The sequence below is a fragment of the Mycteria americana genome, chromosome 2 (genome assembly GCF_035582795.1).
Source record: "Mycteria americana isolate JAX WOST 10 ecotype Jacksonville Zoo and Gardens chromosome 2, USCA_MyAme_1.0, whole genome shotgun sequence".
Taxonomy (NCBI): Eukaryota; Metazoa; Chordata; class Aves; order Ciconiiformes; family Ciconiidae; genus Mycteria; species Mycteria americana.
Genome location: NC_134366.1, coordinates 171,331,233 through 171,343,378, shown reverse-complemented (window position 1 = coordinate 171,343,378; position 12,146 = coordinate 171,331,233). Strand labels below are relative to the sequence as shown.

The 12,146-nt window shown below is 38.2% G+C and overlaps 1 protein-coding gene across 2 annotated transcripts in view; it reads left to right on the top strand.

The window, feature by feature from the left end:
* Positions 1-12,146, top strand: part of SLC45A4 (solute carrier family 45 member 4) — a 70,122-nt gene that overhangs the window by 26,886 nt on the left and 31,090 nt on the right. For both annotated transcript variants that reach the window (XM_075495350.1, XM_075495349.1), the window contains exon 2: positions 919-1,535. In XM_075495350.1, the coding sequence (XP_075351465.1) occupies positions 1,292-1,535 (244 nt within the window). In that variant the 5' untranslated portion in view covers positions 919-1,291. The remainder of the gene's footprint in view (positions 1-918; positions 1,536-12,146) is intronic.

The following is a 12,146-nucleotide window of genomic DNA, read 5'->3' as shown; positions in this document are numbered from 1 at the left end:
GTTTTGGTCTGGGAGACGACTTCAGTCACACTGTGTGCATAGATGTGACTATGCATCCTTCTAGTACAAACATTATGTAATCTGACTTTTTATAAAATGCTTTGCTTTTCTCCTAAGTGCTTAAACACATTTTGGTTGCCATGGTACAGTACGTATGTCTGTTTAGACTTTGTGGCGCAAAGGGCAGGGAAATACAGGAAAAGCTTGTCTTACCTGGTTGGAATATATTTTAGTAATTTTAATGTATGGTGGCAGATACTGTACCATTCTATTTTCATGGACTTCAGAAGCCTCATAGGATGTGGGAGTAAGATGCTCTGATCTTGTGTGCAGAAAGTGAAGATGGATGCATATGCTGTATATATCTTCATTAGAAGTTTAAATATCAATCCTCAAAGTTATATCCCTAATAGCTTATTTTTGCTCATGCTTGCTTGAGGAATATCTTCGTTATAAGATGGTGTGATAGTTACTGCCAAGTAACTGGCAACTTCCAAAAGTCTAAATGGAGATGTGTGTGGCCAGTGAGTAAATGGTAATCAGTGAATCATCTTCCTGGCATAGTACTAGAATATCCTACGCAGTTTCTGAAATGGAACCTGCATTAAATTTCCCAGAATTTGTTAGTCCTGTGCTTGATGTTCTGAGGACCTCATACACGGATATATTCTTCTGTGGCTTCATGTCGGACCACAAACTGGAGGAATTCACGAGTACAGTTAAGCATCATTTAAATATGAGGAGTAACTGCATTTCAATGGAAAGTCCAGGGGTAGGAGGGAATGTGGAATAAAAGACCCTACACTAGGCAAGGACAATGGAAAGCATTAAGCAGGAAATAGGGTATATAGTTAAGGGGGGGGCACAATATCCTGAAAAATGCTATTGAAATTTTTAACTGCTTGCTTTTTGTTGCAGATTAATCAGCCACTCGATGGGGATTAACAGTGGAGCACCTCTTTGTGTCGCCTTTCCACCTCTCTGTAGCAAGAATAACAACTTCAGCACTTCTTCAATAATAATTATGAAACTGGTATTAACTGAATGGCAATTATGGATTTTTAACTCTAACTCACAGTAAACCAGCAAGCCATATGTTGAAATTCCTACCAAATAGCTTTTTGTTCTTGATGTCTCATATCTATACAAGAAGTTGCAAGATACGTGTTTGTACAAGAGGAATATAAGTATTACTTACCTGAGGAACAGAAGCTGAAAGAAGACACGCTAACTTGTTTGTGGAGTTATGGTAGTATTATTTATATAGATATAACAAATATATATATTTTTTATGGTAATGAAAATGGCTCCCCAGAATGCTGACTCGGAATCTATGCAAGTTCAAGACCTACCTGTGGCACAGCTTCAGAAACCAGAAAACAAGGAGAATGAAAGTAGGGAGGAGACCATTAGTGAAGGATCCATAGACCGAATACCAATACGCCTGTGGGTGATGCATGGTGCAGTAATGTTTGGCAGGGAATTTTGTTATGCCATGGAGACAGCTTTGGTAACACCTGTATTGTTACAAATTGGTAAGTAATTCTCATTTCTGTTAACTGAAACTTTGTACATCTTTTTGCATTGATTGAAGTCCAAGGAAGAGGGAAGTGGGCTCTGCCAACTAAAAACACACCAGGTAAAAAATTTTGTTTTTGTTACTGGCTGTGCCACAGATGCAGTTGTGTGACCATGTTTAAGTGGGAAGGATTTCTATATGCATTCATCTTCTGTCTAATATTGCTTCCCTCTGTAAAATTTTTAATGTGATTCAAGTCTAAATTTCTTTATTGAAAGGTAAGTGTCCTAGAAACTAGAAACAATATCAGACTAGAAAAGATTGCAGTGAAGCTTTTTTCATTTATGGGGAAATGCTTCAGGTTACAGTACTTTAGAATAAACAGTTAAATAAATTGGCTTTTCCAAGTACTATTGAAATACTGCATTTATTTCTAACTACTAGTGAGTCTTGTTTTATGTGATTAATCTATCTAGTTTATAACATGTGAATACATATAAATAAACCAAGATAGCAGTAGCTTTAAATAATAAGGGGGGCTAATGGGGTTTAGAATAGGAGTAGACAGTGTTAAATTTCATGGTGAGTACTGTAATTAGGTTTCCAATAAACTGCTTACAGTATTAACGGTATCTGGTATTACCTTTATCAAATCCAGAAAATCATGTTCTCTATTGGATATCAGAAAATACTACATGAAACTGAATGGAAGTACCAGACTGAGCATGCTTCCATGAGTGAATAAAACAATGATGTGTGTGCACTGTAGAAGCGTATATATATGTATATTGTATGTTTGCTTTGGCTTATACGTGCAGTTGTACCTTCCAGCATGCTCAGTTGTGGCCAAACAGAAGCACTCAACCAACTCTCTAAAATAATGTTCATTGGATGCTATTTACAACATCGTTTAAAAATTTCAAGGTTAGCATCTCAAATGAAACATCTGTACTTTTATATTTGATATGGCAAAAGGGCATAAGAGATTGAACTTGTGAGCATGCAATTTACAAATTCTTTTGTGTGGTCTTCCTGCAGTTAATGTATTTTTGTATGAAATTACTAGTTGGTTTATTTTGAATCAGAGGGGTCAATAATCAGTGCAGTTAGTGCCATGAGATATGCTGTTGAGTTATGCCTCCAAGTTTTCCTGAAAATATGTATTTTCAGAGCTCATCAAATGTCCTTTTTTGGATCTATTGGTAGCATAGTTAAAATAGATAAGTGTTCCCCAAATAGGAGCTTTTTGATCAACCTGACTTGCTGAATAAAACACATGCAACTTCATCTAGGAATGTGTATAATGACCATAACTTGTTTTGAGGTTTTGTCTTTTGGGTAGGTTGAGATTTAGAGACTTAGTTTAATTGTACTAGCAGCTTTGGTTCAATTACTGTCTACAATGAATGCAAAAACTTGCATCCTGCTTTGCATGGAGAAGACCCCCAGTTTAAGTGACCTGTACTTTTTTGTTCGCTTTCTTGTTTGTGCTGGCACTTGGATGTTTAAAATGTATAGCTGGTGAAGCTGACTTTACCTTACCGTAGAGTAAGGTCAGACAGTATAAATAAACCATCCTCTTAATTACTGACCAGCTTACTAGCTTACATTTCTTTTGTGAGCTCTTCTAGTAGATCTGTTTCCTCCAGATAATTTGAGAAATATCTCTTCCCTTCCTGCCTCAACCCCAGTGATCAAAATAACATTGGGATTTGGGGGAAGGGAAAAAAAGAGCTCTCACTTGTAGAAAAGCTGGCAGATTGACAAAGCAATGCAAAAGACTGGGGATGCAATGATGATGTTCCATGCTGTAGAGATAAGAAATAGAGGTAGCTGGTTACAAATGTTAGCACTTTGGGAACTAATTGAAATCTTTCCTGCTCTGGCTCATGTTCCCTCAGCAGGGAAATAAACAATGTTGGATTCACTGAAGGGTTAAGTTATTCATGGGTGACTTATCTAGCCTGTTTGGTAATTACCTCTTACATGGTTCTGTTTACCTTTATCAACCTCAACATCTGTCTGCCTCAACATGAGCTATATTTATTCCTCACTGGAGGGGGTTGCATATAGCTGTCAAACTGCTGTAATAGTCCCTTTGCTTCTTGTTTTGGTAAAAGCGACATTCAGTTGCTTTCTGTGAGATTAAATTGGCTTGAGAAACTATTTTTGAGAAGTGGCACCTGGGGAAGTGTGGTGACTCAACCAACTAACTTTGCTTATAATAAATTGAAGAACGAGAATCCTTTTGGTCATGCAGGAAAGACTCTGCCTTACATCTGTATGTTGAGTATTAACAATTAAGCTTCATGGTGTGTGCTTGTTCTGTATCTGAGAGAAGACTTTGGTCACTGAAATAATCTGAGATTCTTATCTGATACTACCATTAAAACCTTACATACTTTCTGCTTGCAGGTATTTGACTTTTTAGCTGTTTGTATACCCTGGATCAGAGGTGTAGTTATGATTTGGCAGATCGACGACTGGTCCTACTTGTTCTATAAGCCATGAGATTTGTGCAACTGAAGGAAACAATCCTTTGGATAGTCCCTTTCAAATTCAACGGTGGTTGACTTCTCGATGTGTTTAAATTTCCTGAAGTTTTGAATTCTTAACAAAAGAACTAAAGGCAGCAGTGAGCTGCTTGGCTTGATAGATACTGTGAATTGGAGAGGTCTGGAAGTGCCCAAGTTGCTGTACCCCTACTGAAATAAGTTCTGATTTGTGACTTTAATCTTTGCCTTTATTGCTCTGCTTAGATTGATGTTACATTGCCTTGTCAGAAATGCAGCTACAAATCTGTAGTCATAACTGGGCTTTAGTAGCTTAGCAACAAGAACAAGCCAAATATATATTACATGGGTCTCTTTATTCTAACTGACTCTGATTTCTTGCTATCTGCAGCTTAGGAATTCAAAATGAAGCAGCCAACTTGTTTAGAAGAATTCAGAGGATGTAAAAATATGCCAAATATGAGAAGTGGCAGACTGGCTCCAGATGAAACTGCATTAGTTGGCACTTTCACAAGTTTTGATCTCCAGAAATCTTCATTAGCCTTTTTTAGAGACCTGTTCAATCAGCAGTTCCTCCCAGCCAGTGTTAAAACTTTACTAGAAAATAAACTGTCAGTGCCTTCAGCAGTCTAAGTTTACTTGTTCCTCAGTCTGAGATTTGAGAAACAGTGATTTCTTGTTATGATTATGTTCTGTACATTAACACTACTGTTTGCTTCCCCTGTCACACTTCAGCCACATACTATAAATGCCATAGGAGCAGGACGAGGCCTTTGTCTTCTGAAACATCTGGTACTTAATGCTGCTTATCTGTGAGAAGGAATTAAAATCCCTGCTATTGTTTTTAAATGACAGTGTATTTTTTCCATCATTAAACTTGGCTTCTAAGGATTAAATCTCTAAATCTACTTCCAGTTCACAACAGTTCATGCAAAATTTGGATACATTTTAGAAATTACTTTGCAAGGGATTTTGAGTGAATAAAAGTGAGGAGAAACTAATGACTGATATGGTGTAAACTCAGAGAAACTTAGCTTTTTGAAGAAACTTTTTCAGTGAAATCACGGTTCATGGCTTCTGTTAACACTTTAAACCATTATTAAATAACATAATTGGGTAACTTCAGACTTCTGGCTGTAATTCAAGCAGAATTTGGGTGGTAATGCAACCCGTAAATCCATTTCAGTTCTTCTGAAAAGTGGGATCCATGTGCCTGTTTCATTAGGACTATGGAAGGAAAAAAAAAAAATCTGTATTATGTGTCTTGGGGTGGCTGCTGCTTTCCGCATGAAAAACTTGCTGTCTGAGTAATGAGTAGTGGTAGCTGTAAACATGAAGTTTCATGTTTTATATTTAATATGATAAAAGCTTTGCTAAGCCTTTACCGTTGCTTCAAAGGATCCTTCCAATGCTATTGAGTGTTTTATGAATAGTTAATAGGCACAGAAGTGACTGTCAGCACCAGAACTGTTCCTCATTCTCCTGCATAAATTAAATATATTACACTAGTGCTTTTAAAAAGAAACTGTGTACATTTACATAAGGAAAAACATGAACAGTTTATATGTGCTGCTTACCTCTATAATGTCACTTAATTTAAGGGATGTTTCTCTGGTATGGTACAGGAATAGCCTGTATGCATTTCATATCTGAGTGCCTATCTGTGATGGCATTACTTTGTTTTGCTGTGAGAGTTAATGGGCTCTTAGAGTAAACATTAGCTAGTCTAGCATTAAATATTGAAGTTGGTTGTTTTAATCTTAACCCTAAGCATGGTGTTCTTTTTAGACAATAACACTAAGGAATTGCATTTCTGGAACCTGTTTTTCAGTGCTAATTAATAGATTTTAATAAGGAAAAAGGCTGAGCTAAGAGCAGAATACCATAGGTTATTTTTGTTTGGAAAATAAATTATTTCTCTCATTAAATGCTTTTGAATCAGCAAAATACTGTAGTTGTTCATGTCTCATATGAGACATGAGATGTTTCCTATGTGTCTCATACATGTAGAAAAACTCTTCAGGGGTTTGGGCTGTCATTTCTCAGTTAAAGCATTTAGACATAATCTCAGAAAAAAATTATCTAACATTCAAAATTCTTCCAGCCTAAAGCTTAGCAGACCATGCTTAAAGGGTCTTGAAATCCATTTCATGTGGAATTGCTAGTATGGAAAAAGTGTGTTAAGCAATAATTTAAACTGCTGATTCTGAGAAATCTCAGGGGTAGCTGGGAAGTCATTATCCTGAAGAGATTTAATATTATGGAGTGAACTTTTTAGTATGAAGTAGTGAATCTCCCCATTGAAATTTAGTGTTAATACTTGTCTGAGAAGAATGCATGTAGGTAAAGAGGAGATCATGGAGATGTATTTAGAAACCAAGCATGAAATGTTACAGATAAGCTAGCTTTTAGGTAGCTTCAAAGGTTTCTTCAAAGGAGTTAAGGTATCAATTGCTGACTCAATTCAGTGTGGAAGGGGATAGTCTTCCTAAGGCTAAGCCTGAGATCAAAGGAAATCTAAAAACCTTAAAGATCTGGTGGGGGAGAAGGGAACAAAGGGACTGGATGAGCTTTTAGAAGCTGCCTATAATTCAAGTGAAGAAAGGCTGTCTGGAAAAACTCTTGCAGATGGAGGAAGCTCTTCAACATAAAGCAGCACTGACTCTTTATTTCAGCTCAAGTAGTTGAGCTTATTCCTCACCTCTGCCAGAGGTTACATTTGTTAAGGTTATATGTATTTATAACTGTCCTTCTATAAAGCTGCATCTTATTTGAGCTGTGCCTTACCTTGTCTTACCAGGAAGAAACTGTTTTGAGTTGCTGTAACCTGTTCTTTGACTCTCAAAGTTGAATTCCTGTACAATCCAGCTGCATCTGGGCTCCCAGGCATAGCTGCATTTGATGCTGAGAGTGAATTACAGGATCTGAATTCCTCCTTGGAAGAATTAATGGCTTGAGAGCTGACCTGTCCCAAGAGGTGACTCTAGCACAGCTAACTTAAGGACAAGAATTGAATTTACAGTGGATCCAGAAAACCTAGAATAAAAAACAATTAAATACATTTTTCAGCCTTGTTAGCTTTGAAGTTAGTCTTTAAGATAATGTAAAGTTTGTATTCACATCTCAAGTGGTGGAATGTATAAAATGGCAAATATTGTGCCTGAGGCACATGTTAATTGCCCTATAAAACCTCCCCACCCATAATTTTTTTACTTATTGACTAATTTTATGCCCACTAAGGGGTTGTGTAAGACTAATTTTACTGTACTCTTTTTAACCAACAAGCAAGTCAGTAAGGCCTTCATATCATGTATTGCTATTCTCTTACATAAAACATCTTTTCATCTCAAATCAAGAGCAGCATGGTTTTTGAACACATGTAGTCCTTAGTGGAAGGTTTGGTTAAGGATATGTTTAAGGCACCTTTGAAAGAAAGGTGCTATGCAACTATTAAGACTTTTAAACCTGGGGGCAGTAAGAGCACATGCTTTATTTTCATATCAAGGCAAATGCCACATGGTCTGGCAGTTGGGCAATAACTGTTACTTACAGAGCTTTTTTTTATATCAATGTTCTGTTTTTCTTTAACACTGAATCTGGCCTTCAGAGGCAAAACTGATAACACATGGCAGATTTTCAGCTGGGGTAACATGAGGTTTTGTGCTGGCTTTAGGATTGTACAGACTGTGTGGTTTTGGATGAACAGCCTTACTAGGAAAGGGAAGTTGAGCGCGAAGGAATTCAGAGGCTTCTCCCATAGCATAAAACATGTTTCCTATTACTTAGCAGTAGGTAACTTTTTGTTCCCTATTTTTTTGGCTGAATAAGGTCTGCTGAAGAAACTGCTTCTAAAATAAGTCTCATACTTGCTCTGGTGCTGTTTTCTCCTGTTCCAAGTCTCTAACAAAAGTCCTTGATCTTTTAATTGTGTACAGTGGGAATGTTACTTTTTTTTTCTAGCATAAAGAATATTTGCAGTAAAAATTGCATGTGAGAACACTTCTTTGAATCCTCAGAAGTCTGTTTTCCTTCTGAGAGCTTGTGTGATCTGAGGTTAGTGCAAGTGACCATATATGACATGCAAGAAATGCTAACAGGTCTGAGAACTGTGGACTGATAGAAAAAGCATGCTGCAAGACAAAGCAAACTGTATAAAGAAGCACACTGTCAACTCTTATATAAGGATGGAGGTTTAAAAGCAATTTTTAATTTCATCATCTCTGTTCTTCAAATCCATGTTTTTCTACAGCGGTAGACATTTTAGTCTGTGATTTGTGGAAAGAGCTTGAGGCCTCCAAAAATAATCGCTCCCTAAGAGGGAAATGGACATCTCTATCTACCCTTATGTAGATGCCTCTTTCTACCAGTAAATCTTTCTTGTGCAGCATGCTGCCTCCTTTTTATCTTGAGTAGCCGTGGTTTAACAGAGACTAAACTTCTTGGGATGAATTAGCAGTACTTTGACATCTCTGTTCCCCTTCTTTCCTAAATCTCTTCTCTCCTGCCCAAAGGAGACCTAGTAAAGCAGCAGAAGTAAGGACCAGTTAATAACACTGCTACAGGCTAATAGTGCTGAACTGGTTATAGGATTATATTAAATTATAAGCAGATTTTTTGTTTTAATTTGCATATCAACCACTAGTTTTAAAATTTTCTTTGTCTGTTGTAAATGTGCTTTTTACATCTCTTTTACATTGGGTCACTGAATTGTCTTGCAATTTTTCCCTCCCACACATACTGACCCCCTTTCTTGCTATAGCCAAGACAAGCCTGTAGGCTTTCTTCTGCTTTCAAGGGCAGCTCTGGAGTAGAAAGGGACACACATAGGACTCAAGGAACTCCAGGATCCCTGTATTTTTAGTGCTCCCTTACAAAGATTTCCTGTGGTTAGTGGGGAAAGGATGGGAGAAGTAGGAGGCAGACTTTGGCCTCCTGAAAATGTGGTAAAATTGAGTGGTTTTAAACATGTGCTGTTACGCAACCTCTTTCCTAGCCTAAACCCTTCCTCTTAATCTGCTTTCTACCCACATACACTCTCAGCCAAACTTAAAGCCCACATCTTTTTATACTTCTGTCTAAACACCCTGTAGGAGAGTAAGATGTCAGGTGAACCTGTGAATGCATGTGCACACACTGGCTGTCTGAGTTTGAGTCTTCTGTTCAGAATTTGAGTTTGACCCTCACCTCTGAGAGGTAACTTTGCCATAGCAATAACATGAAACATGATAGTGCTTCCATGCTCTTTATTACAAAGTAATTGCCACCAGAGCAATCTTCTAGCAGGCAATTGCCTGGTTTTTACTGTAAAAGGAAACCTTTCAGCTCTTTGGATGGGGTTCTGGTGATGGAGACTTGCAGATGCAGAACTGAGATTCGGGCACCCAGCTTTTGAAACTTGCAGTGCCAAGCCTCAAATCAATGGTTTTCTATTGAACGTGTATTGTGAAACAGGTTATGAAAAGGGAATGGCTGAGAACTCCTTAATGAACAGGAGTCTTACTTTTCAAGGAAATAAAATTAAGGCCACTTTCGAAATGAAAAGAATGTCAACAGGCTGTTGCCAAATCACGTAATGCTCTAATAAAGCTTGCTTCAAGAGGATTGTCAAAGCTGCAGCCCCTTAAGCTCTGTTCTCCTCCGAGTCTCCTGTGTGCTTGTTGCAACAGTATTGCTGTTGTCATGCACCCTCTGGGACTCCATTTTAATCATCCGCTTTTAACCAAACAACAGTTGAGAAGGTTTCAGATATGCTTCCTGCAGGCTATTTTGCAAGAAATTATTGGAGAAGTTTTGAGCTGCTGATTCAGTTTGATGATAAAATTTAATACAAGTCCATTTAACTAAACAGGGAAAAACTGGGTCATAGATTTTATTTACATTGGTTTGGATAAATCCCCGATAGCTCATGTCATTCCATAAACATATTCTTCTCTCTGAAGACTTGAGTAACAGTGGGTACAAAGCAGCACAGATGCAGATTTTTCCATAAATAGATAAACCCAGCAATATACTGTATTAACATTTGGTGATCTTCAGTTGGAACCTCATGAGATTTTTTTTTTTGCAGTGTAGTAGATGCAGAGCATGTAAACTGAATGACCTCTTTTTCTACAGAAATTGGATTTAAAAGGGTTTCATTAAACAAGCAAGCGTAACTTGCCCACAATCAGAATGACCTCAAAGCCTAAACTCTGCAAAGAAGAATAGAATGAGTAGGTAGCAAAAAGGAGGGGAAGACTTTTAGCTGGGGGCAGTGATGGGCAGGTAGTGACTGGCAAGGGCACTAAAGTACTTAGCAAGTGCTCCTAGACCTGGGAGCTGATTCGCTTGTGCTTTGAAACTGAGAAGAGATTCAAGTCCTTTATTGTCACTCCTCATTTGGGGAAAAACACGTAGTCCTTGTTCCCACTGCTGGGGAGGATGTCTAGCAAACAGCGTTTCCCCCTTCTGGTTGCAGTCTTGGAAACTTTGTGTAGTCCTTGTGTAGCATAAAAGTTTGTGAAAGCAGGTCTTCTAAAGAACTGTGGTGTCACTGTAGCATCTGTCTGGGCTGTCCCTATTTATATTGAATCCCTTTGTAAAGTAGGTGCTTTATGTAGTTGTTTCACCCTTGAAATGCCCGTGTCCATGTGGCTTTCTGAAAAATGAAGATTTCGATGCGAATACCTTCTTGGGATTGAGTAAACAGAAGGGTTTGAGTCTGAGTTTCTGTTATATATAGGGAATGGTGACTGCTGCATTACACTGCTCTACAGCAAAGTTAGATGCCATCTTGCCGGGCTGTGAGGAGGGCTCTGTGTGAGGACAGAGCTGATGTTTTGGATAGCCACAGGTACTGGGCACCTGAAACCACTCAGACACTCCTGCATGTGACCCCACCAACATTTTGCATAGCAGCTGGAGGGAGATTTTGGAGAAAGTCAGATGAGCTTAAACTTTGGAGGTAGAGCAGTTGAATGCTGAAATCGCAGCTTCATCATCTACCTCCAGATTACTTTAAGTAAAAAGCATTTTAGGGAAGCAAACTTTCTGCAAATAGAGACTGAATTACCTGGAAGCCAGAACTGTGGCCATAAAGTAATGTCAAATCATAGACATTACTGTGACAAGCAATCTTCAGAAACAGCTTCCGCGCTCAGCTCAAGAAGCCTTAACACACTTACAGAGCAAGACTACTTTTCTGGAAGAAAAGACTGGAAGTCTTGATGCGGAGAACAGCAAAGGGAGAGGATCAGTCCCTACAGTGGCCTGGTCCTGTCCTCAGAATCAGTTTTGTCTTTGGCAAGTATCCTACCATGAAGCAGTGCAATCCCTTTTAATATGCTGATAAATTTTGCATAGTTTTCTGTTCAGATCATCTTAAACTTCTTGAATTTCTGTCCTTGAATTTCTATCCTCCTCTGGATCCCGATTTATGTTCTCTCTAGCTCAAGTGATAAACTGAGATGGATCACTTTGTGTGTTCTCATGTATAAACTGTTTTAAAAACATGACTTTCCTCCTTTTATCATTTGTGCTGCTCTGTAAACAATGGTCTTTCAATAATTCAGTCTATCAGAACTGAGGCCCCCCAGGATAATTTCCAAATTCCAAAAATATCCTTCTGGCTTTAAATGAGGTCTTGATCTGGAGGTGTTTAATGTTATGTAGGAATGTTATATCTGGACACTGCTGGAAATTAAAACCTTTCTTTGGAGAATGGAGATGAAGTACATATGCTTCAGGGTTCATGCAGGTGGCAGGAAAATTAATATTAAATTACATATTCTAAAATCAGTATTAAACTTTGACACTTTAGGAGAAATCTTCACAAATCTGAATGTCTTGGGTGTTCAGATAAATGATCATTTACCGGGGTAGATTGGTCGTAGTGGATACAGTTGCAGCATTCACTGTGTTTTCCTTGCCTGATTTGGAAAGTCAGGCATAGCATTTTACCAAGCCAGACATTTTCTGGCAAGGAAGAGTCATTACAGGCATACCTGCTGTCTTACATGGACTACATCAGGTGACTTAAAAATGATTGTTTATTGTACTTGGATGCAAATTAGACAATATATGTAGCGATGGGATGCCGCTGCAGCCTCGGAAACATCTGATCTGGTGTTTTGTTC